This window comes from Rhipicephalus microplus, chromosome 6 (assembly GCF_043290135.1).
Source record: "Rhipicephalus microplus isolate Deutch F79 chromosome 6, USDA_Rmic, whole genome shotgun sequence".
In the NCBI taxonomy this organism is placed as follows: Eukaryota; Metazoa; Arthropoda; class Arachnida; order Ixodida; family Ixodidae; genus Rhipicephalus; species Rhipicephalus microplus.
The window spans coordinates 120824261-120851682 of NC_134705.1; the positions used below are offsets into that span (position 1 = coordinate 120824261).

At 44.2% G+C, this 27422-nt stretch overlaps 1 protein-coding gene across 1 annotated transcript; it reads right to left on the reverse strand.

Moving 5' to 3' along the window:
* Positions 1–1058: 1058 nt before the first annotated feature.
* Positions 1059–26792, reverse strand: LOC142766016 (uncharacterized). The gene is made up of 10 exons (XM_075867828.1): positions 26723–26792; positions 25754–25893; positions 22304–22415; positions 17562–17784; positions 13104–13254; positions 9678–9793; positions 8334–8445; positions 4882–5049; positions 3811–3927; positions 1059–1734 (listed from the first exon to the last, which is right to left on the reverse strand). Exons 1-10 carry the CDS (start codon positions 26790–26792, stop codon positions 1564–1566), a joined length of 1380 nt encoding a protein of 459 aa, XP_075723943.1. The 3' UTR covers positions 1059–1563.
* Between the last annotated feature and the right edge of the window lie 630 nt (positions 26793–27422).

Here is a 27422-nt window from a genome sequence, read left to right on the forward strand (position 1 = left end):
CGTTCTTACCCACGGGTGGAAGATATGCTGCGCGAGGTTTATCATGAATTTGCAATTTATACATAACATGACAGTGATGGTGACACCAACTTCAAGCATCCGTCGAGAATGTCTGTGTAGTTCCCATGGCAATAGTATCATTTTTGCTATGTTCAGTACTGCTTTGCAGACCCTGCACTTTAGCTTCCATAGCTTCGGACACGCATGCATTAATGCCTGTTCAATTGTCTGGGTGAGGTAAACGTGTATTTCGGAAATCATTCAGACATCGATTTAGATCTGGTTTATCTGCCATTATTCAGCAGCGGAAATTGCTGATGAATACAAAAGGCCACACCTATGCCATTTTTTTTTTCTTTGAAGCATTTGACGTCGTTTCTCATCAGAATTTAAGAACAATTATTAGCTATGCGTAATGAGAGGGAGGTGCTAACGTTCGCTGCATGCTGCTTAAGAAACATAAGACAAGGCGTATAGCATAAATGTGTGCCTCGGAAGAGTTATCAGTGTATTCCAGTGTACCGCATAACTCAGTTCCCAGGCATCCTATTGTTTTAGTTTATAATAATGGTATTCATATTTCTGCCGAGCCGCAAATTTGTACTGCGGGCTGATTGTAAACGACTGCAGAGTATAGTGAATCATAAATTATCAACAAAGCTGAAATAAACGAAACTATGCTTTACGCTCAATTTAATAAGAAAATGGCATGATTCTATGGAATCTGAGTGACTTAAAATGAAAATATTTTGATGGCCACCTTATCGCATAACAAAAACATATATGTAGTGCACACTGATATGACTGTCCAAATGCGTAATTCTAAATTGCTTATTCTTTTAATCTTCAAATTATGCCAAACTATCCAATGTATTCACTCCTGCATTGGCCTGAGGAGGGGAATGAAGTATCTGCAAATGAAAAGCATTAAAAACATGTGCCGTCAACAAGAATGTTTCTCTGTGGAATACTGCCATTAAACAATTTAGCATACATCATAATTTCTGTTGCAAAAAGTAGAATAGTCTGAGCACTCAATATATTTATTAGGCAAGACTACAAACTATTGGCACATCACTGTCTTATTCGTTTTTTTTCTCTCCGGGAAAGATGTATTCATGAGGATGGCAGTAGGGAAATTAAAGAATGTTCAATTCACTGAACATTCCACACAACTTGTCTCGAAGGCGGTAATCCACTGATGCTTTTGAAAGCCGGGTTGGGTCTCCCGCTTTGTGGTGTCCGACCAGTAATCCACAGATCCACATCGCTGAAAAACTGCACAAAGACACACACACGCTGCAAGAGGTCTGGAACGTTATTCCATTTTATAAAACTTATAAACCAGTGAAGCGTAATGTTAAATGCAAGCACATTGTGAAGGCATTGCAATAATGTGCAAAACAATTGTAGAATATTTCGCTTTGGCGGTATAAAAAATACAACAATCACAGGTGGACACTCTTAACGTTGGAGAATGACGTTCGTTCCGGTGATATTTGTAATAGCACAGCTGACGCCCAGCATCGGTGTTCGAATGAACGTGGCCGTGCATTGAGAGTTTCATATTGTCTGCCGACGACGGCTAATGTCGTAGTGGAACTTTCTAAATTCTCTGAGCCGCTCGAAAGGACCGTTGGGGCGACACTTCTTAGAGATGTCTGTCAGGTGCACGTTGAACAGGAACCACGTGAAGTTGGCCCTGTTTCTGTTTGTAGTCATGACGAACTCGGCCTGAAAGAAAAATAGTATTGCAGTATAAGTTTTGTTACAACTAAAACTCAACTTAACTTTATCTCTCGAGCTGGTGGTCCCCTGGCAATGAAGGTGTCACGGACAGCTTGAGATGAACCAGCGTCCCGCAAACAACTTCCCAAATTTCAACAATTATCCATATAAATGCGATAACTACGAGGAATGAATATTTTTCTTAGAGACAGAATTCGTGACTACAGCAAGAAAGAAACTGCGTGAAGCAGCCTTTCAGGCAATAAATGTCGTGCACGTACGCTCGTATCTAAAACATAACAAGGGTACAAGTCATCCCGACATATATTCTTTCAAATCACTTATGCTTGGACATGTCGCAGTCAGAAATAGGTCGAATTCAAAGTTAGGCGTTTCATTGAATTCATTATTCCAACTTTCTGAAACCCAAGCCTATATTTTCGTGCGTGCAGCTACAACTACTTAGTGCCTCATTCCAGCAGCGCTAAACATTCAGCTAATCAGAATTTCAATAATTATGGCATGAATATAACTTTAAACACTACCTGCGGGTTTCTCTGCAAAGATCCAACATTTTACTGGAAAGAATTGGGTACAACCATCCTGGAAGCTGTAACTGCTGAATTCACCATCCACCACGGTGGCCTAGTGGCTATGGTGTTGAACCCCAGGTCACGGGATCGAATACCGATCATGGCGGCAGTGTTTCCGGGAAGGCGAAAAGGGTTAAGGCCCGTGTACTTAAAATTGTGCACGTGAAAGAAATTTCCGGAGCCCTCTACTACAGCGTTTCTCATAATCATATCGTGGTTTCGGGACATTAAACCACAGCAAATATTATTGTTACTGAATGCGCACGCTATGCATAGCCCCACAAGCTTCTTAAAACTGCACAATTATTGTTATACGAGCGTAAAAGTATTCCTCGGTATATGATTATATAATAGCTGCCAGAATACAAAAAAAGAAAGCCAAGGCAACGTGCACTCAATATTGAAACAAAAAACGTACATATTAAATTAGTCAGTATTTAGTGTATATATACGAAATACACAAGTAACGGATACAAAAGTTGAAAGCAATTCTTCTTAAGATATCCTTTGTGTCAGAGCAGTGAAAATGTCGTAGTATCTAATGAACTTGGTTTGTATGAGCTCTTAGCGGTCGTCTTTGATACCACGCACAAAGTTTGCTTGCTCATACTTGCAGAGCGTGGATGTTATGTGCGTTCCTTCATTCAAAACAGGTACGCCGTTTTTAATCTATTGCATACCAATGGAATCATTGGATAAATTATTTCTTGAAATGCATAGATCGTAGATAAATCCAGGTTGCCCCACTACACAGCTTGCAGGGCTGGTATGAGTGGTACCTTTGGAATTTCACTGCATCTCTGGAATATCAAGTGTGCTGAATCCTGAGTGGAAGCTTTAAACTTAAATTTTGTTTTGTTCTTTTTACTCTTTCAATATTCTTTTTAATTTGGTTCCTTCTCTATTTCTGGACGTCTTAACGTTCGCCCTTTACCGAACACCAGAAGCGTCCTATGAAAATATCCTGAAGCCAACTGCGCCAAATAACCCGCAACATCTCCAACAAGATTTGAAACGCCGATAATCTCACGCAGTTTCAGCCCTCTCGGATGAAATCTCTCATCGAGCTTGAGAACGTCGATAGTCTTACGCATCCGTAAGCACATCAGTTAATATTTTTATTCTATTATCTGCTTTGCGTGCCATCACAAAAGATGTAGTGATTAGCGTTTGTTGATCCCAAAAGAAAAAAAACGTGGGTATACGAACACAATTGTATCTTTTTCTATGAGCCTAAAGTATTCCACTGTTAATTTCAAGTGCGTTTTGATATATTTCTAAGTTGTATTTAATGCACTTCTACTAACTAATAACGTATTCGCGCACCTTTTCATCTATAAAAAAAGTACAGGTATGAGGATGTGTTAGAAGTATTTATTACACGAATAAAATTCTGTCGTAAAGAAGTTTGGCAGTGAAAGCTGTGATGAATCTACATTTTTGTCTGCTTCTAGTTTTAACGCGGAAAAGTATAAGTGAAAATATGTACCTTTTCCCTCATCGTTTCAACGGTGTCATAGGTGTAGAACAGGGTCCTGCGTTGAACATTTGCGACGCTACCGGCGGCCTTTTCAGCTGTCAGAATCTCTTCCTCAGCTTCGCAGGTCTAAAGGCAAGAAATTATAAAAAATATAGATCCACTTACTAATACAAAGATGTCCGCCTCCCCCGTAATCAAAAGTAGATGAGAGCACGAAACAGCTGCCGGCTAGGGAGACAAGTTTGAAGTTATAAGCATTTCTATTGGGGTAGTGATTGCAAATTACACTGCGAAAATATAAATAATTCTATGCATTTAGGCAAGCTTTCAACCGACCACACAGCCCTACGCCCGGCTGTGCGCAGGTCCGTACGCACGTCATTATTTGCTGTCGCTATGTTAGACAAATTTTGCGTTCGGGCTAGCGTATGTGGCGATGACATGACGTCACACTGGTATGCCGAACCCAACGTAATGCCATTCTCAAAGGAGGCCACAACCATCGCTGTAAACGTCGCTCGGGGCGCTCTTTAGAAAGAGACGATGACTAGCATCTTAAAGGAACATCACTATTTGGAAAATGACAAGCAAAACTAAAGCGTTCTAGAAGTTGTAGCTGCAATGATATAGTGAATAAACATATGAAAGAACTCGGAAAGCGTGTTTTATAACCTGTTTGGGTATTCATCAGCATATGCGCTTTTGTACAACGGGTGGTGGTCAGATTTTGTGCTTGTTAGAGCTCAGATTGTACAAATGTTCTTGGTTTTTTTTTGCTTTTTTTCGTGACTGCACTTGGAATAGCTTAATAAAGCGCGCTATGTTTTGGCTAAAGGTAACTTGAAGGTTGCCCACAACCAAAACTAAAAATGTTTTATTCTTAATAAGGGAGAGTGGCATACTGGAGGTCTCCATGAAATAAATACTGAAATTCTTCAAGTGTGTTGGTTTAGGGGTTCCAATGATTCAAAGCAACTTAGGCTAGTATAAGCGCCGTAGTGAAGGGTTCTGAATATTTCTGTTCACCACGCGTTCTTTTGGTATCCTCGGACACAACACAGTTCATAGAACACGGTTAACCTGCGAACTGTCGCCGATAATGAAGCCACTACAGTTCTCGTATACTGCGTCGGCGGGCCGCCGGTGGGGATAAGTCATGTTGTAGATGAGGGTGCCCATCTGGAAGGCGAAGGCTAAAACTTGGCTCGGGGGCTTGAAACTGTCGTTAGCCATTTGCACCACGTAGTCCTGTACCAGTTGGAGAGGAAAAATGCGAGAAAAATGAGAACTCCGCCACAACGTAGTGGACAATTTTCGGGCAATTGCTGTCACTAAGAAGAATTCGGCGAGTGTTGTGAAACTAGTCAGCTTCGTGAGTTTTTTTTTTTTTTTCACTCAGTGGGGAACTCTGTGAGTTGTTTGCCTGCTGCCACAAATTAGAAATTTCAAGGTACCAAGTGTGCGTCCAAAAATACGCAGTTATTACAATGAAGATGGATAACTGTGAGCTTCAATTTGTTCATAATAATTAAGCTTGCCCCTCATAGAGGCAAGGCTGATTTCTCTGAAGCTGCACTGGTTCATTCGGGCGCAATACTGATGTATGCATGAGCAAACCAAATCGTATTACACAGTTTCTATGAATAAAAAGAGCAAGGTCTTCTTGTTCAAGCGTGCAAATTAAAAATAATTATTTTTCATTATCAAGATTGGGAATCTTTCTCATCTGAATAAAATTTTCAAGTCTTTTATGACAGAATGACTGATTAAATGATTGATTGTGCTGATATGGATTACAGTGATTTTTAAATACTAACATAGGAATGGCAGTTTGCATGGCTCTGTGCATGTTTGATGAGCCTTCCACATTAAGTAAACGGTCTTAAATATGTGCATTTCTCAAAACACTTTAACGGCATAGTTCTTTGTGAAGTTACTAACTCAGTCCATAGGCGGCGCCAACATATTGATAGCATACCTAATTGATTTTATGTCCCAGCTATCTTGCTCCCGAAATTATCAGAGCTGAAGGGCTAACGATAGTTATAGCGCGAGAACAGAAGGACGACACAGAGACAAGAAGGTCACGAAGGACACGTGTCCTTGTTGTCTCTTTGTCGTCGTTCTGTTCCCGCGCTACAACTATCGTCATGTGATACCAACTAGCCCAAGCTGCCACACTTCTATGAAGGGCTAACACACAACTAACATTGCGCTTATGGGATTCAGAAACGACAGACGTTGTAGAATGCCTGGTGACTAGAACACCTCTAGAAGTAGAATTTAACACATCTGGCACCTTGTAAACGTAGCGGTAACAGGAATGACACTGAGCTAGAATGCATTCGAGTGTAATTTTTTTTGCAATGAACTTAATAAATTCACAAGAGTGAGCAGCGCCCACTACGAATTTAATTTCTTGTTTAATAATGGAATTGTGTTGCACCCGGAAAACCAAGAACATTACTTAATTCAGCCCATCAAGCCCTTGGGTGCTCAAAGAACGCGTTGAAAAAACATCAGCAAATATTTTATCATCGTATTCCACGATTCTCGGGTGCATTTGTATCAATAACTCTCGAAAGTCGACAACACAGCCACAAAATTTCACGAACAATTACGACTTAATTATGAAATTTAATTGCTAGTGTGGCCAAATAATACTATTCTTTTCTAGCTATTCACCTAAAAAGCGAAGAACTGGAAAGTACCCACTCTCATTAGGTCTTACATTCTTTTCAGCATTTAGTAGGTTCGTTAGACACGAACACTGCAATACTCTCAGCGTTGCCCTTCTAAGGAGAGTTTTCTGGCTAACGTCTAATTCTTTACATTACAGGCATCGGCATCTAGGGGAGTTACATTAGGCGATGAATAAACTGATCTTGTTACCTACAACTTGCACTCTAAGTATCTGTTTACACTTGCGGGACTCTGCCTGGTGGATAAACACGTGCTGCAGGACAGGCTGGTTCCCGCTCAGTATTTTTGTCTGTTACCTGAATGGAGCTGTTGTCTTGCCCTGAGGATTTGCCTTGTAGGAGCCATACTTGGGGTGCATATTAATGCGAAAGCCTTAGATGCTCATTAGACACGAAAATGGACCATCGGCGTTGACGTCTGGTGGCGTCGCCGTCGACACGAGTGATGAAAAAATATCATTGTGTGATGCCGTTAACACGTGACGTCATCGTGATGATAAAGATAGCCGAAGCTTGTGATCGTGGCATCACGATGACATCACATGGTGTCAACATTGCATGCCACTGTCACATGGCAAGTGGTGAGCCCATTGAGGAAGCAGTGCACAAAAAGAAACGAAAAGCAGGGTGGATGCAGAAAGGTAGCAGTTAGATCTTGCAGTTGGGCTGGTTAGTAACTCGTCATATTGTACGTATGTTTAGCGTTATGTACGGATTCCTAGAGACTTTCGCGTATTGACGCAATGACAAGAATAACACACATCACACAGCACTTAAGCGCTGTGTGTGTGTGTGTGTGTGTGTGTGTGTGTGTGCGCGTGCGTGCGTGCGTGCGTGCGTGCGTGCGTGCGTGCGTGCGTGCGTGCGTGTGTGTGTGTGTGTGTGTGTGTGTGTGTGTGTGTGTGTGTGTGTGTGTGTGTGTGTGTGTGTGTGTGTGTGTGTGTGTGTGTGTGTGTGTGTGTGTGTGTGTGTGTGTGTGTGTGTGTGTGTGTGTGTGTGTGTGTGTGTGTGTGTGTGTGTGTGTGTGTGTGTGTGTGTGTGTGTGTGTGTGTGTGTGTGTGTGTGTGTGTGTGTGTGTGTGTGTGTGTGTGTGTGTGTGTGTGTGTGTGTGTGTGTGTGTGTGTGTGTGTGTGTGTGTGTGTGTGTGTGTGTGTGTGTGTGTGTGTGTGTGTGTGTGTGTGTGTGTGTGTGTGTGTGTGTGTGTGTGTGTGTGTGTGTGTGTGTGTGTGTGTGTGTGTGTGTGTGTGTGTGTGTGTGTGTGTGTGTGTGTGTGTGTGTGTGTGTGTGTGTGTGTGTGTGTGTGTGTGTGTGTGTGTGTGTGTGTGTGTGTGTGTGTGTGTGTGTGTGTGTGTGTGTGTGTGTGTGTGTGTGTGTGTGTGTGTGTGTGTGTGTGTGTGTGTGTGTGTGTGTGTGTGTGTGTGTGTGTGTGTGTGTTCTTCGAAAGAGCAGCCAAAGCTGTTGGTGAATATTTTGATGCAACTGCGCCGAGCGAAAGGCACAATGCGCCAAGGAGACATAGAAGAGACCAACAATGTGCTCCTAAAATTCCAGTAAAATTTCAGTAAAAAAAACGTTAGACGTCCTTTCACCAAAATGAACTGTTGCAAGTTTCTCTAAATAGTTACCCTGCTCTCTTTGTCCGTAGGCCTTCCTGCGTTTCACTCAGGGCCACTTCATTCAAATGTTGCACCAGCTTTCCCGAGTTCAAGCCTTGCTGAATTGAAGACGTTACGCCAATTAGCCCAGTAATATGTGACTATGTCAAAGTTTTGTCAAAAACGTATTTCTCTTTAGCGCGAAAGGGTCCATTATGTGACAGTCCACACTCACGAATCTAGGCGGGTAGTCATTGATGCTCCTGAAGGTCGTCGGAGGCAGAGCGATGCACGCACTGGTGCTTGGCACGCTCAACACGCAGGTGATGACCACGATGATGTCCTTCCTGAATGCAAAAAGAGGTTCACACAATAGACCAAAATGATAGCTTCACACGTTGCTTTAACAAGAACTTGTTCTACAAAGGGCCTGAGCTATGAGTTATGGAGGTTAGTTAGCCCACCCGCTTATTTCTCTTGTGGAAGGCGGGGGACCATAAGAAAGCGTGAAGAAATTTAAACCAGTGGATAGAAAAATTACTCCCCAAGGCAATGCGTATACCAAACACAGTAATACGAGGAACGGTCTCGATGAGACAGCTACTTAACTGCAGCTGAATGGAAAACAAATTACGTGACCGTTGTATCTGTAGGTAAAAGACAGCTACGGAGAGACTAATTCAACGGGTGCATTCCGACGAAAATATAGAGATTAATGAAGGAGCCATAGCGCTTTTTTTGCATTTGGGAAACCCTTAATGCTCGAGATTTCAGTGCACGAGGATCATCGAGCAATGTGAAATATTTTATGAATAAGTAAAAATATTTATCGAAGAATTTACAGTACTGCTCTCCAGCTCAATAAATCTGAAGTAAAATAGGAATTGAGATAGTAGCAGTGTTACAGTCCCAAAAAAATTTTATAAGTATGCTTATAATTTATTTTTCCATGACGATTGTTGCGGAATTAACATGCCATCATGTTCAGTGCCTAACCCCAATATTATCATTTCGCTACGAACACATCTGCGTTTTGGAGATGTGATTGGAGTGACTTGTCATCTTCATCTCATATTTCGGGCATGCCATTTCGGTTCCTTCATTTTGTTACGGCTATGGAGAGACTTCTTTGAAATTCAGTTCACCTATTCAGCAATCCATGCAATCGTTCATTCGCCTGTTGGTTCATCCGTGCTGTGACTTTCTCTGCACTTCCGCCTTAATAAAACTGAGCAGGGGTGCATTAACACCACTCTTGAGGCATTGGGTATTTGAAGTGAACAGTTAATGGTGTCCGTGATGTAGAACTTACGTCGTGTAATGTAGTTGCGATGAACGAAAGGTACAAAGAAGTGCGAAACAATAGCACGGGACACAGGGTGCGCAAACTTTCAATTGAGTTGAAAGTTTAAACAGGTGAGTTGAGATTTGAGAGTTTCAACTTACAAGAGTTGAAAGTTTGCGCATGCACCACCTGACCAGTCTTCTTGTTTCGTGACATCTTCGTACATTCCTGCTCAGCGCCACATTACAATGCCGTACACAAACTAGCCCAAATTCAAGATTTGCTAAAACTTACGCATTCGACGCGAGGATCAGAACCTGCAGCCTGTTCCAGGAGATCTTTTTGTTGTAGAAGAAGAAGCCGATTCCATAAATAACTCGTGACGTCGGAGCCTTCAGCCTCGTTATTCTCTGAGAATTAAAAATGGAGACAAAGAAAACTGTTATTCGAAAATAGGACAGAACAATGGGAGAATCGGCGCATATTCATCGTGGCTAACAGCGCGGGGAAACGCAGACGACCATGATATTTCAACACGACCAAGTCCACTTCTCGTCTTCGTTTTTATTTAGTTGTTTCAATGATTGACTTTCTTCCGTCTCAGTCCATACAATGACTCACAACCATAGATACCGAAAAAGCAAAGCTTTCCTTGCACTTGATGATCTTGAACGTTTTATTGAAAACTAAGGCATGTGGTGCGGCAATGACATAAATCTCTCTAGTGAACATTGCGATATCCATGTTATAGTGTAGTTTTTTTGAAATTGTTGAGTTGCTCACAGCTTGATCGCTTAGCACGCAAGGCAGGACGGGTAAACTTTTCCTTTGCAAACTCGACATTTACTCGACTCAGTGAATAGTGGCTATGGTGCTTCGCTGCTGACCCGGAGGTCATGCTCTTGCTCCCGGCAGTGATGATCGCATTTTGATGGAGGCGAAATGGTATACTGTGCAATGTCCGTGCACGTTGAACAACGCCAGATGGACAAACATTATTGGAGCCCTCCACTACGACGTCTCCTAATCACATCATGGTTTTGGACGCACAACCTGTGATAATAAAATTTATTCAACAAGACGTTACGAATGAAAACGCAGATCTGAGGCGAAAAAATGTGTATACGGTGTGTTTTCGCTGCCCAGTACTCCGTTTATGTGCCACAACCTTTCCCGTGCAAGATTTTATGGAGCCTCGTAGTCTACCGCAGTGAGGCACGTCACCACCGCATTACCTCTCGTAATACCCGCATCGCTGACGTCGGCTCGAACCGTCGTAAGTGGATTTTCGTGGAACTGTGACGAATGAAGACGACACCCGGAAACGTGAACTGTTTGGAAAGGGATGCTATAGAGCGTTTAAATCTCAAGCCCCCTTGATGTCGGGGCCTTATTCGAGCTAACAGGCTCAAAAGCATACGGTTTCCTAAAATTAACTAGAGGGGACTCTGGTGCTGCGACCGTTCAGTGGCCATGGGATTGATTGGTAGTTGATCGATTGATATCTGGGGTTCAACGTCCCAAAACCACCGATAATTATGAGAGATGCCGTAGTGGAGAGCTCCGGAAATTTCGACCACCTGGGGTTCTTTAACGTGCACCCGAATGTAAGCACACAGGCCTACAAAATTTCCGCATCGGAAATGCAGCTGCCGAAGCCGGGATTCGATCCCGCGACGTGCGGGTCAGCAGCCGAGTACCTTAGCCACTAGAACACCGCGGTGGGGCATGATTGGTAGTACACAAGTTTGCCTAGTCTTCGCCCATGCAGGTGATGAATCGCACTTGTGGCTTCGTTAATGGCTGTGTTTAGGTTTTGTTTCGAAAGAAAGAACGAACCATTTTGAACTCTGTTACTTGATTTAAAAGGTAAGCCTAAAAGTATAAGGTGGTGAGACGCAACCGCTGAACAGTTGCTCATTTTTGTTTCGCGAGAAAGCAGCTCCAAGCCACACAGACAAACACGGAGCCAGAAGTACTAAGACTGCACAAGTCCGTGTACTACCCATCATTCCCTTACTCGCTGAAGCGCCGTGCGCTGCAGCTCCTACAGACACTAGTGCCAAAGTTCACTCTAGTGTATATTTGGGAAATTCTATGCTCAAAGGGACACTCAAGTGAAAATATGAATCATTTTAGAATGATGAAGTGCACTCTGAGCACTTCACTGCCTACGTTTCACCATCATACGCTCATAATTAAAGAAGAAAATCAATGTTGAAGTTTCATTTTTAAATTTTGCGCCCAAATCTCCACACGTGACGTCACTGGTAATAATATGTATTTTTCATACTTGCGCGACACTGGCTAGATGAAATTTTATGAAATATCGTACGCTAAGTCTATGGCGCTCACAGATGACAACGTACTTCAATTTTACCCATTAGGAACTACGTAGGATTTCGTAGACTCCCTAAAAATCTTCTATATTTACATCAAGTTGTTTAGTGCGGGAACCTCAAGGTTGCGTCTTCACCGACATTTTCTTTTCGCGGGCTTGCTCGCTAGCGATGTGCCATCTCACGGTAAGAGTGACAATTTAGGAAATGTGGAATTATGATTTCCAAATACACAAATTATCTCCTGTCTCTTTAGTGTGTCTTTAAAAATCAAGCTCGTTAAAGTTAATTTGCGCATATCTTTCCTAAACTGTCAAAGCAAACCTAAGCATACTAAAATACGGAGAATGGGTGCGCCATTCTCTTCCAGCTTTCCCTTTCTTTAGACGCGATTCACGAAGCCAGCAGTCTGTTTGCGTGACCTCATAATAAGTTCTCGATTGCTGCCTATACATTCGCCATGTTGGATCAGCGATTAGGCTGATCGGCTGCTAAGCCGGAGGTCATTGATTCGATTTCGACCACGGTGGTCTCATTTATATGGAGGCGAAAAGGTAGAGGAGGCCCGAGTACTGTGCATAGTAAGTGCACATTAAAGATCACGATATGGTCGAAATTCCGGAGCTCTCCACTACGGCGTCTCTCATCATCACATCATTGGCTTTGGGACGTAAAACTTCATTTTTAATATTAGTATTATCAACAGGTTAGTATACGAGGGTATAAAGTTGTTAATTACTGTGCAGCCGTACTGCCTTTTCTTGCATGGCTATCACTCGTGATCAGCTCGTTTCACCTCGTTTCAGGCATTCTTTTTTACTTTGAAAACAAAGATAATAAGGTATTGCCGAAAGCCTTATTCTGATAGGCTCAACACATAGAGCTGGCATTGTGTGCATGTTTTATGTAGAAATGAATAGCGAGAAAAAGCTAGTGCCGGTGTAAAAGCAAGAAAGAATACACTATCTTTTCTTCAAACTCGGAGTGGTATCGGGTCCTTATAACCGCATACTCTGTAACACATCATGCCATATACTTCCTGATTCCTCAATGGGCGTTGCCTCTGCCACCGTCGAACGAATAGGGTTGATCTGTTGATAACAAACAGTCTAGCAATTAATCTCGAGTGATGCAATGACCAGCGTTAACACGAAAAGGAATCAACAATTACCAAACTGCGCCAATAGTATTCCGTTTACTCTTAAAACAATTTATCCATTTATTTGTTTCTTATTTCGAAATACCATAAAGCATTTTTGCTGTGCTTTTTATTTCAGCGTCTGTATTTGATCATCTTAATTGCTTTCTCTTAATAACTATCATTAGGCACTACGAAGTAGTGAAGGCAGCCGGCAAGTCAGTGCTTTTAAATGCGTCTTACATCGAGAGCAGGCTCCACGTAGAAGGACGCCTCCAGGACTCTGTTGTCGTAGTCGTACATGTTGAGGATGCCTAAATGCACGACGTTCTGCCGCCGTAAGAGGGCGAGCTCCTCTGATATGTCGCTCGTGAATTGCGAGGCCTTGACAAAGCTGCAAAAAGATACAAGGAACCCTTTAAAAACCTCTGTGAATCATCACGCATAAGTGCGACATGCAATATCATGATGTTTTTTTTATACCCACTGCCATACGTTTCCCTAGTTCTGGGTAGTCGTCATCCAAGCTCTACCTACCAACGCCTCTTTCATTTGCTTCAGTGCTAGTGCAAACGTAGGCTCCTCAACGGTATAGCCGTCAGTCCGCCTTAGTTCAAGGCAGTGGTTGTGATGCGATGGGTAGCGCTGCTTGCGTCACACGTGCGTCTGAGTGCTTTCCCATGGAGGTACAATAGACGTGTTTTGCTCTCAAATATCACACGTCTATCAGATTTCTTCCTTCGTGCTCTTTCCTCGTGGCTTGAAGCATTCCTGCCACCACCTCACAGCGCTCTTACAGTCGGCACCTGGAGCAGCGTCGCAGTGATGCTTCTTCTACGGTTGCCCGCACAGCGCAACTAACAGTGACACGCTATCTCAGATCATCGTATCTCTTTCGGATCCAGCATGACCGCCTACATTGTGAACACAAAGCCTCCCTTAGGAATCTGTACGCAGCTTTAACAGCAAATTACTTCAGATGATTTCCGTCACGAGGCACCAACGTTGGGTGGCCAGAAGGAGGTTTAAAAAAATTGCTGGAGTGGAAACCGTCGCCCATTAGAGAAGCCATGCCAACCGGAAGATGGCGGCTGTGGCTTCCATCTTACTAGGGGCATGATGAGCTGTTCACGGTCGGCGATTGAGAAGGAGCATTTTCCTCGCACACTGAACGAGTTTAACGTGGCGTACTTTTAGGTTCAGATAGTGCTCAAAGTGCATCTTTGTGTTACTAGTTTAATTAAAGACAAATTTCACTGAAGATTAAGCCACTGATACTAGCACCTGCGGATTATTTCTTCGGAAACACCTACCTTTTAATTTATAGTTAACGCACTCTTTAAACAAACAAATCCAAACCACTTTATCTGTAAGTGGGCACCACCAGAAAATAGCATGTCTCTGACATCTTTGGAGGGCAAAATCTGGCTTCACCAGTGCTGGCAAAGCATTGCGGAAGCTTCCGGTGAAAGGCTGAATTGGGCACATCTGGCTGGCATTGAAAAAAAATAGAAGTGGCGTTGGCTCTAGCAACACAAGCTTCTTAAGTACTTTCACCGGTCGATTGGGGGGAGGGTTTGTGCGCTCTGTTTTCTCAGAGCAACTCGCTCCGTTATGAATCGCTTACACTAACTCTCCCGTAAAGCTGCAGATTTGCGTGCAAGCAGAACGAGCAGCGTATGCCACCTCCGCTGTTGTGCGAGCAACCGTGGTCGCACTTGGCAGCGAAGGCCAAGGTTGCCATGGAAACACAGAAAACATCAGCAAAAGTGCTAAGCAAAATTTCCCGGGCTTCTCGCGCACACGACTTTGCTTCGTTCTCGCACTACGGTGGTCATAACACGACGACCATGTGGAGTGCACGATAACGGCGTTGATAGAAACGACTATACAAGAACGAGCGTGGCGTCAAAAATGTATGTGGGTATTTCGAGAGTTTATGAAAGAAACAACACGTGCGAGCACGTCAGCGCCGTCACTCAGTCAACACTTCAACAGCGCAGCTACGTCAACGTGACGTTCGTGCCTCCCACAAGCGCGTTCAAGGGTGTTTGTCCACTTTCGGAGAGCTTCTTTCATTCCACCTGCAGCATGGAAATTTCCACTCTAGAGGGCAGCAGAGGTGCACACGCAGCAATGTCGTGAAGCTCATTTCACTTCTATCAAACATAGCTGACAACTACACGGGCAGGTTGTCCGCAGGAGCACTTGTATCATGGTGGTTGCAGGTCGGGATCCAGTGCCTGTATATATGGAGTGGCTAGTGAAGGGTTGTGCAGCGCGAGCAGTCGGTTTTTTAACTCAGGAAACTCGCTAGCAGACGCTGCCTGCGTCGGAGCTTCGAGGTGAAAGAGGGGAAGAGGACGCGCATGCGAAGTGATGGTGTAAACACCGCTGAGAGGAATGCCTAGAGGAGAGGGGTGAGCGAGCGTACGTAAGCAGACGCTCCCCGCATCTGCACTGCGAGGTGAGAGGAAAAAGCGTAGAAGAGGAAAGAAGTTGCGCATGCTTAGAGAGAGTGCGGACGCCGACGCCGCGGTACATACACCCGAGAAAGAGATGCTCCGCACGTAAAAGTGGTTGATGAGTGAACTGAGGTACAAATTCTAGATACTGAAAAGGCCCCAAAATTCAACTTGCGACTGTCATGGTGCTGGTATAGTTATAAAGTGTTTTATGCAGCGGTCGCTAAGCAGCATCTTCTATGCATGTAAAGTAACGTGTTCAGCTTGCACTACTTCTACAAGCCATTTGAGCAATACAGCAGCTTGTGATCACCTTGCTTCTTTCAGCTTTTTGAGTTTGTTGCTTATTAAGTCTGCTTGGTATGCTTAAAAATGAAGACTGCAACCGCTCAAATTCACTTCACTTAGATAATTAGGGCTAATTATGACTTAATTTAAGCAGAATAGTGTTCCTAATTATTAGCTTAATAGGCCCCAGTTATGGTTTGTCAAACACTATCTCTCAAGAGGTAGGTATATATAACAGCGGAATATTACCAGTACTTACCTACGGAGCATAAACGTGGAGGCTTACAAATTGGGTTCAAATAAAATTCCGGAAAACGGAGGGAGCAATCCAAGGGAAAGTGATAAGTCAATCTTGAGATACAGCAATAATGCAGAGTAGGTCAAGGAACAAATGGAGATTAAGAATATTACATCGATTCTCCTATCTAGGAATCGGTATAACACGAAAGTGAAACGTGTATTCATAGGTATAGTTGAGTGCTTATTGTGAGTTGTTTTAGCAACAGCACCAAATTGCAAAGTCGCGTGATGAACAGCAAGCAGCTCAAAGCTTTCAGCGCACATCTCAAGCAGAAAGCACGCAGGAAATGAGCGTACACAGGACGAGGGCGGACTAACTATTGTCACAGCTCGGTAACTTAGGGGCCCCGCAACACTTTTTGAGCCTGGCCAAAAACGCTGCAGATCAGTAGTAGAGGCTCCCGAGAACACGTGAGCCAGATGTTATAGCACACCACATGGCCTGGAATTCACAATACAATATCAAAGTCGGTTCACAATTGCTTTATCTTCCCTCGACTAATTACGGATGACGCTCAAAAATCACACGTAGATTGCCCATCTATCAGCCATTGGCTGATTTGAACTTGGCGCGCTCGTCTGTTACAGAGATTGCTGTGAGAGGCCTACACTTGTCCATGTTGTGCCCCCGACCACACTGAAAAGCCGCGTATTCGAAGAAAAAAAAAAGAAAAAGCTTCTCGACGTCACGAGGCACGCGTGACGTTTTTTGTTTTTTTTTCTTTGCCCTTCCCATCCCTCCCTGCTTAGCTTCCAGCGCTTTTGTCGGAACGAGAGAAAAGATAATGCGATTGCAGCGTTTGATATATCTTTGTCACTCCGCTTGTACTGGACGGATTCTTAAAATATTTTGCGGCGTTGAATTTGTGAGGCAATACGCTTTTCCACTGACTTTATTCCATGGTTACTCAGAAAAGTGTTTCAGGGCCCCTTTCAAGTGCGCTCTTCAAACAGAAAGACGCACGAAACAAGCGCAAAAGTATACACAGTACACGCGCGAACTACTGTCAAAATTCTTAACTCGTCGTGTAGATCAGTGCTCTCTTTACGTAAACGGGGCCGCGGCAGCCAACTATATGGCCTTCATCTTCGCCCGAATTGTGAGTCTGATGAACGCGCATGCAGGAGCATGGCCTCCGAGATTTGCAGGTGCACGCCGTGCTCCCGCCATCTCGGAGGACATGGCAGGAAAGACCACGTTCCGTGGATGTGGCATTCCGTCGAGGCGACAACCTTTAGAGCGATCGCAACGCCCAAAGCTATTTACCCAACGCAAACCCATCATGCTATCTCACTAGTGATAAGAAAATGGCCAAGGTTTCAGAGTTCTTAGCACCACCATACGGTGTATGGTATATATATATATATATGAATGGCTTGCAGTTAGCTTTATTGACAACGCACACTCCTTGGCGTAATGGTTAGAGCCGCCCGCTTTGAATTGAGAGGTTTCCGGTCCGATTCCGTGTGACAGAATCTTTCCTGCTTGATTTTTTTTCTTGGCGATCTGTTAGCATACATTTAAAACGTCATATGCGTGATGGAACCTTCTAAACGGAGCTGGTATGGACACGGTCACTTTCATGTTAAAATCGGGCCATGTCGAACAAATCTTGTGTATTCCTGTCTGTAGACAAACTGCACTCACCGGGCGTCGAATGAAATTCCACAGGTGGTCTTCGAGTATTTTACTCCACAGACGGTGGTGAACGTCGTGTAGCTGTCCATGTCGTCAACCGCCACAATTTGGTTCTTGCTCGCGCGAACGTGCGTGTACATGACGATGTCGCACAGGTTGTCGTCCGGGTACAGAGAAACCAGCGTGGCCGTCTCGGAGACCGAGCACAGAAGAGGTTGCGGCGTGGTTGTCGCTGCACAAGGCACAAGTTGGAACAGTATTTAGTGGAACGTGCTCAAAAAGAGTGCTGTTATATAGATATTTTGAAACCGAGATGAGCTGCCGTCCAGAAAACTTCGATGAGGATCAGTAGTCTTGTACGGTATCAGGACGATCTCTTTGAAGTCGCTATTGATCGACACGGAAGGGTATCTTTTTAATGTGAAAGTTTTAACAGTGAACATGCTTTCAGAAGCATCAAAAAGCAAAATTTTAGGAATTATCAACCAGCAATCGAACCAACAGTCTGGTAGATAGAAAAGGACGAGCGCGCACAGCACAGCTGTCAAATTTAGCCGTGTCACCTTCAGCAGGCGGGCCGATGCAATTTTGCACCCACTGCGGGGGTGTCCAAATTCGTACGCCACGCTACGCCATTTGTTGTGCGCAGTGTGTTGATCGCTATGATAGTCATGCCACATTCATACCTGATCGCCTCTGTGCCGAAAAGTATTTGCCATTTTCATCGATAAATATCGAGCCACATCATTTATTCTTGTCCGGTTGCACTCCGTAAGCGAGTAAGAATAACACAATCTGCACTCTACAAATGCTGCAATACATAGGTCACGTGTGCCACATAGCTTTATTTTTTCAATCAGAATCGACACACCTGTCTATGCTGCATAGACAGATATGTGACGTCTTAGCGAAGCGTTGGAAACACTTGCCTTTTTGAGCATCACGTTGCACTGTCAGCGCAGCGTGATAAACACTATGGTCCTTGGAATTCCTTACGTGTGCCTTCCCAAGTAAGTAGGCACACATACAACGCGTCGAGGTGGTGTTATGTTGCTTCAGATATGCGCAATTGTTGCTTTTTAATTGACAAGTGCACAAATATGAACGCTGAAGCTTGAGAAATATTGGTGGGCACTGCGGATGGGGTTGGCCGTTTCAGGTATTGTTTGGTGCCATTAGGAAAATCATCAAGATATATATATATATATATATATATATATATATATATATATATATATATATATATATATATATATATATATATATATATATATATATATATATATATATATATATATATATATATATATATATATATATATGTGTGTGTGTGTGTGTGTGTGTGACGTATGAAGCGATGGTTGGTAGAGGCAGAGGAAGAAGAAGATCAGAATGGAATAAACATGGGGTATGAGCCAGGCCACGTCTCCCAGTACTCATAGCGTCACACAAGTCGACAGGATGGAGACCTGCCTGCCCCTTCATCAGTCGCTCGTCATCGACGCAGTTCCCCACAAGACGCCCTGATCATACAGCCACTACCAATTCATCTTCAACCTGGACACAACGACCAGCACCATGACAGATTCATCGGCCGACCCTGACATCCCCAAGTACACCGGAGCAGCGGACGATGGACCCGTGCAGGACTGGTTCTACCTGTACGAGCTCCACGCTACCGCTGCATCCTGGTCGGAACGGGAGATGATCATCAACTTCACTGACTACATCTCCGGTGAGGCATTCAAGTTTTACCTGACACACATATTCGAAAACGACGAATCTTGGCAAACGATCACGGAAGAGATGATTACCCGTTTCAAAGAATACGATGAAGACATGTTCATACCTCATCAGCGGAAGGCTTTTCAACTGACCCATCACAGTTACGCGAAGTCTTCCAGCAGTAAGCCTATTTTTCAAACGAGATCCCAGAGAAAATATACCACCCTTGTACCATCATATGACTCTTCCGAAAAAACTTCACGCATTCGAACACCGACTGGTAACGTGCACGTCACAACAGACAAGGTAAAGCGTCCGTATACCGAAAGGAATCTAGAAAATTTCGCCAAAAAACTGAACCTAAACTCGCCTTTCCCAAGTGCAATGAAATCGGCATTTTCAACGTGTTCACTGCACCACCACACTTCAGATTTTACAGAACCACCCATATGCCTTGATGCATCGTGTCACACACAAGGCCCAAATGGTTTCGAGCGTGTGACGGAATTTACGTCTGACGAGCTGGCAAATCCTCGCAATACCAGCCGCCACCCTGACGTTCCCGACCAGGGTCGTTCGACAAACACTGTCAGCCTAACTACGCTGCAAAAAGAAAAACATACGTCATCAAAACTACCTGAATCCATGTCTGTTGTGCTCTCATCGTCAAGTGACAACACATATGGGAGTCAAAGCACTGCAGGGATTTCGAATCCACCAACGCCGGCGCATTGTCAACTGACAGAAGCATTTACAATCAAGGATGACTCACAACCATCTTGGGAGCGTTCTCATCAGCCTGTCACGCTGCTTTCATCGCAGGACAAGCCTAGCAGTACAGTGTCGACTACCGACAATCTACTGATCACATCACCATCTAAAGAAAAGCCGACTCATGTTCCTGAAAAAGGCCCATCTGACGAACTTTCACAAGAAGACGAGCAATTTCAACAAAGGCAACTCCACGAACTCCAAGAACTGCAACGGCTACTCGAACAAGAACAACGATCAAGTGAAACCTCCTCACGAGTACACTTGTGGCTGAAAGATCATCAGAGACAACATCAATTAAAGGAGCAAAGACGAAGTCGATGCCTAAGCCATCTTCGCAGAAAGCAACGTCGACAAAGTTTTCTGCACCAGTTCTCAACGCCGTGTCTACGATTCAACGAACTAAGAGAAGACCACAGAAAGCTACGAAAGAGACGTGCAGCTACCACGTGTACAATGAAGGAACAAAGGCATCATACCATCAGCTTCGGTTCTCGCACATGCAGGCGGCAAGTACTCGTTCTGTCTCAGCCACGACACAGAAAGCAGCGTCTACGACGGAGAACTTCGTGCCTACGACATCCGACTCCCAAATGCTACAAGCACTTCGACCCTTGTTCATTCATGACGAGAATCGCTGTGTCATCAGTAATTTCTACGTTCAAGGCGTGCTTCAGTTGGCCAAAACGCAACAGTCAACCTCGCCCACCAGAGTTGTCATAAAATTCATTGGACTGCTCAATCGGCCTTGAAGATTTAGTGAGATTGTGGAACTCCGTCTGGACGTGAAACTGTGAATTTGGCATTGTTTTGTTCGTTCACTTCTTTAATTTGTTATAGTTTGTAACCAGTGCCATCTTTCGGGAGGAGGGGGAATCGTGTGACGTATGAAGCGATGGTTGGTAGAGGCAGAGGAAGAAGAAGATCAGAATGGAATAAACATGGGGTATGAGCCAGGCCACGTCTCCCAGTACTCATAGCGTCACATTTATATATATATATATATATATATATATATATATATATATATATATATATATATATATATATATATATATACTCATTATCACTCCCTCTGTAGATATGCTGTGATTCTGGATGAATGGACGTACAGAAAAAAGGAAAAAGGACGCACAGAAGCATGCATGGAGAGACAGACCGGCGTACGTCCGGACAGAAGCGGACAGAAGCACGGACGCACGAACGGGCGGACGGACGGAGGCATGGACGGTTGGACAGATAAATGGACGGACGGATGCTTCGCTCCACTCATTATCATTCACATCATCGATATGTTGTGAAAATCACTAGCGCCATGAAGGTATATCATTGGACATGTATACATAACGCCATCAATTGAGATCGTGTAATAAAACTGGCGGTGGCTACATACAAAGGAAGGAATGACGCACGGGCTAAGGAGCTTCGTCCCTAAAATACTGCTGATCTGATTTAGCATCCGGGCGATGCTCCTATAAGGAGAGGCACGTGACACGTGTGTATAAATAAAAGCGATTGACGATGTGAATGTTTTGCTGACTCTGACTACTGGGACCGTGAATTTTTGGAGAAAGACGAAAAAGGCGTCCTGCTGTATAGCTGATCTCGAACACGCTCTTAGGCTGCCGCAAGTTCTTGTCATCCTTTGTTCGCGTTGCAACAACATATAGACATATTGTTACACTGCGACAATATGTGCATACATCAAACGTGGGAGTTTAAGTCAGCGCCGCCTGCAACCCTTACGGCGATTGTGGAACACTTTTTCTGCCTGTTTGGCGTCCCGCAGTATGTGATTACGAGCTCGCCGCTGACCCATATCCCTCGTATGCTGCCTGAAGGCACCACGTCTGCCAGAACAAGACTCTTGCTATGAAGGAAGAAAAGAAGTGTACATTTAAGGGCTCTTTTTCTTTGTTAGAAACCATATATATATATATATATATATTCACATATCTATCGGGAGTGAGGGGGGGGGGGGGGGCGCAAGGGAACCGTTTAGCCACTTTCACCCTCGCCCTTCATTTTTTCTCAGAAGTTTGGGCAGGGGTTCAACAAACTCATAAACCGCAAAACATAAAACTTCGCCTGCAAACAGGACACAACCAGAAATATGTAGATGGTACCAGCGCAGACTAACAACCTTGAAGGCAAAGGATAACACTAAATAGATGAAGTTACTACTGCAGGATCAGCCTACGTCAGAATCCTGCGACCAAAATGTCATTCGCGACATAAGTTCGGCCTTTCCTTACAAGTTGTAGGTGCTGGCGTGGTGGCTTGGGTGAGCCAGGTCACTTCGCCTTTGGTCGTCTCGGTTGCGTGGCTTTCGGTGCGCTGGGTAGTACGAGCACGGGGCGGCAGAAACTGGAAAATGTCATCGGTAAATTTACACATCGAGCACGCATTGCTGTACAGTTTTCTGCCGTCTGAAACTTATTTTTACCTACACGACCCCCTGATAGTGATCTTTTTATCACTCTAAAAAAAGTTCAGTGTTTGGGGAGTGTCCAAGGTATATGTATAAAAGCCCATGGATTCAGTAGTCGGCAGCTGGTTGCCACCGTTGCAACCTACGTAAGGAGGAGCCAACTAAGTGCAAACAAGAAATGAAGAAGGGAATACGACGTCACAAACGGAAGCGGTTGCGACGTCACACATTTGCCCTACATTGCACGAAATGGATTTTTTTTTCCTTAATGCCGACCTTTCAGGTGTCATTTTTAATACGCGCTTTTATTCTGTCTTGTGGCTCACTAAATGCGTGCGGGAGGAGAAAAACAAAAAAAAACAAAGCTTGAGGAAGCAAAGCTGTTCTATTATCCAAATGATGTACGTACAACATGCCCGAAAAACTTTGCCGAGGCAAATGTGAGACAACTTTTCATGAGCACAATAGCACAATAGTTCGAAACCTTATGATGCCCAATTGCCTAATACAAATGCAGCGAAACAGCAGCTTTGAATATGTATCTTTGTCAGCTGTAGAGTACAGCGTCTCGTTGTTTCACCGTCACCAACGCTGAGGGCACGCCGGCCGTGCGCCAGCGAAAGCAGTCGGCAGTCACAAGAGTGGCCATCTACACAATCTGTGAGCTAGTTAAGCTCTTGAATGTTACACCAGTAAAGATCACATAAAATACAGAAAAATGACTGAAGGAACGCATGAAATGACCACGAAAAAGGGAGCGATGCCTCGTTGACCTGGCACCGCGCTGAACCATAGAACACGCCGAACAAAACGCAAGCTCTGATAGCCAATCGCCTGGATAAGCCCCCTCCTCCCCATTTAAGGCACTCGACGAAAAATTGAGACAATCAGCTATTTAGCCAGGGATGACATACACCGTAAGGTAAGTTTAGAGTTAGTTAACTTTACCATATATACAATTACGATTACTTGAAGAAAAAAATTATATTAGGTTTTGGTTGTTTGTCCCCTCCTCACCTAATCGCGCTTCAATCGTCGGCAGGCGTTGATGCCTGTGACGATAGGTTTACGACACTTTACAGTCCAACTTTCACGACCAATGCAATTTCACCATGGAGTGTCTCTGCAAGACAACAGTATTCATCATCTACTTCGAGTACTTTCCTTGCGCTATCACCATGGTTCCTGAACGACACGCACGTTAAAAATGTGACATAGCATTCCCTACAGCAAAGTGGCCAGGGCTGGGTTTCAAGGAAAAGAAATGCGAGCAAGTCAGACGACAAATACTGTTGTGTAGGAGAACCTTTTTGAGAATAATGCATCTTTTTTTTTTTTAGAGTGTGGTTGAAAACAAAACAACAGCACAATTTCACTTGCTCTCCCAGGGGTCCTTGAATGATTTGTTTTGCTTATGAATGATTAGAATAATAAACAAGAAGAGATACAGCTACCGGCACTGCCAGGGCACGAAGCGAAAAAAAAAGCCCACTGAGACATCATTCCAAAGTTATTTCACCTTGTTCACTTAAAAATGCTTAGTGAATAGATACACTTTTTGGAGGACCTGGGAGTATGGTGTGCTGCGTAATAATATAGCGAATTCGGAAAACTTACATCACCAATTTATGCGCCTTGGAAACGTTGGATCTATCCATGCATGTATCGAGAGTGATGAGCGGAGGGCACAAAAAGACCTTTTAAGTAGTATCACCCTCCCCCTCCATTTTTCTCAGAAGTTCGGGGCAGGGGCTCAACCAATTTATGAGGTGCAAAACATAACACTACGTCTGTAAATGAGATACAAGAAAAAAAGATGTCGGCGAGACCAGCGCAGACTAACAACATCTAGAAGCGTCTTTCTTGATGTATCCTGAATGTTGGTGTAGTTTTATGTTTTCTGTGTCGAAGCGACTAGCTCTCCACCGTACGCTTCTTGAATTATAAAGCGGTCTTTCGCGCTTGCCAATAGTGCGGCGATAGTTTCTGGCAACAAAGGAAATGATTGACGTTACCTGGCACAACGTGCATGTTTTGTTCGCTCGCGAGTGGTTGTCATTTTTATTCCAACTAGGCATGCCTTTCAGCTGACTATCGAGGCCCGTTGACCTGCCGAACCTTGTCCTCGGTGTTTTCGTCGCGTCCTCGATTCCTCTACTGATCGTGTGGATTGTAGATGCGAACAGTCATGTGGTCGAACTTAATCCGATGTGCGGCGTGACTACCCTTACAGCGCATGAGCGCCCCTTTCTCCTCTCCTACGCTACCGCTCTTTCGCCTCGCAACGCCGACGCACGCGGTTTCTCCTTGCTCACCGTTCACTCTCCTCTAGGCATCCCTCCCAGCAGCGTTTATTTACACTGCGAATACACATAGTAGACCCCTTCCCGTCTTTCTCCTCTCCTACGCTCTTCCTCTCACCTCGCAGCACCGACACAGACAGCGTATGCTAGCGAGTTCCTTGATTGAAAAAAAAAAGACTGTTCACACTGCACAACCGTTCACTGGCCACCCCGTATATATAGGCACTGGATCTCGACCTCCAAGGTAGTGCCGGTGGGAGATTTCTCCTGCGCCTTGTTGAACAATAAAAAATCTGCAGCGAGCACGTTAACTCAAAAAAGACTGTGGGCTTCTGTGTCCGATACGAGTCTCCTGTCTCTCATTGACCTTTAGAAGTGATTGGCATGTTCCGGTAGAAAACATCGGTCCATCACTGCGTGCTTGGCCCATCTAAGTCTTTTTTCCCTCATTCCCCATCAGCATTTATCGGCATGCTCCCGGCATCACCACCTACGTCGTCTATCCTGTCCTTCACACTCATCAGACTCGTGATTCGGAAAAGTACGAAGTCATTTCGCTCGCTGCCATGGCCGCGGTTACAAAAGACGCCCGTTGCTCACAAAAAAAGAAGTTAGGACTGGGACTGTTCTCGCTTCTACTGTGTAGATTTGAGCGCTCGTTCTGTGCTTCTTGCTTTTTGTTTGAACGGCGTGCTTTAAGTGTAGAGCTGAAACAGTCGTTAGTCCGCGCTCATGTTGTGTATGCTCATTTCGTGCGTGCTTTCTACTTGAGGTGTGCGCTGAAAGTTTCGAGCTGCTTGCCGTTAATCGCGTAACATTGTAATTTGTGTCTGCAGCAATCATTCCTTTGCCCTTGTATTGAAACAACGCACAATAAATGCTTATAACTACCTCTTCAAAAACACGACGCACTTTCGTGTTTTACCGATGCCTAAAGGTAGGATCAGTTTGGTGAATATGAGAAAACTTACGGCAGTTGGGTGACTTTCAGGTGCGTCAGGCACAAATAGTTCAGGGATGGGAGAGCCTCCACCTCCACCGCCCCCTCCACCGCTACTGCCTCCGCTGAGAGCGCTAGAGCCACCGTAACCGTCTTCATCGCTTATTTCCGCTGGAACAAAACATATTACAAAGATAGATAGATAGATAGATAGATAGATAGATAGATAGATAGATAGATAGATAGATAGATAGATAGATAGATAGATAGATAGATAGATAGATAGATAGATAGATAGATAGATAGATAGATAGATAGATAGATAGATAGATAGATAGATAGATAGATAGATAGATAGATAGATAGATAGATAGATAGATAGATAGATAGATAGATCTCAATTTGAATCATCGTCATGTACTGGAGCAGCGTTGGCGTTGTGGAATTCACTGGAAAATCACTATCTACAGGCACCTAAAGGGCTTCAAAGTGCAGTAGCTGTGTATAGTGGATGAAGAGAAGAATACCATTTATGGCGGATAGTTCTTTCTTGTTTCATACAAATATCTAAATTCTTTGAAGGAATGCTGCTGTTGCACGGGTCGCAAGAGTCCTCCTTTCTAGTAAGGCATCGTTTACCGTCGAATGGTAGGAATAGTCATCGATAGATTTGATGAAAAGGGGGGTTTAACATCCCAAAACCACCATATGAGGAGAGACGCCTTAGTGAAGGACTCCGAAAATTTCGACCACCCGGGGTTCTTTAGCGTGCACCCAAATCTGAGCACACGCGCCAACAACATTTCCGCCTCCATCTGAAATGCAGCCGCCGTTGCCGGGATTCGATCCTGCGACCTGCGGATCAGCAGCTGAGTACCTTAGCCACTAGACTACCGTGGCGGTGCCGGTAGCAATAGCCATATAACGGCCTGGTTCAAAACTTTCGAATTATTCTAAGGTACGTGGTTTTCGATAGCAAAAACAAATAAAACATAGTCACCATCGTTGCCGAAGACGAAGAGGACCAGGAATACTAAGATGAATGCGATGGCCAGACAGCTGCTAGTCATGACAACCCACACCTTGCTGCCGCTAATGGAATGAGAACAAACGTAAATTAGGACTGGCATTGCGTGTTAACAGTAGCTGTCAGTGTCACAACGTGATACTTTACGGAGCTCTCTATACTTAAAGACCATAGATTATCGCAGAAATTTCTGTCCGTCTGTCTGTCTGTCTGTCTGTCTGTCTGTCTGTCTGTCCGTTGCACGAGTGAGTCACGCAGTGAAAGTTCAAGCTCTTGCTCAACACCCAAGCACATTAATCTGTTGGCTGCGTTCATACTTGCCAACAATGTCGAACAAAAAGCAAATAATATGCATATAGTAGTTGCTACATTTATCCGCAAGTGTTTCGCTCATAGCATATGCATATATGCGTTGTTCATAAGATTGCGGCGTCTTTGACGCTGCGCTAACAATGCAACGCAGTGAACGAAAAGCGGGTGTTTTCTACACTTGGCTGCGAGAACATGGTAATGCCACCTACCAGTGGCTCTGCGTTCTACACAAACTTTCTTTTCCCGACATTTGTGCCAGATGGCGCTCATTTCTTACGCAGAGCCTCCAGACGGCATTTGCATCATCTTTCGACAGCATTTGCAGCAAAGCACGAAGATACACGGCCAATTATTTGCTTTC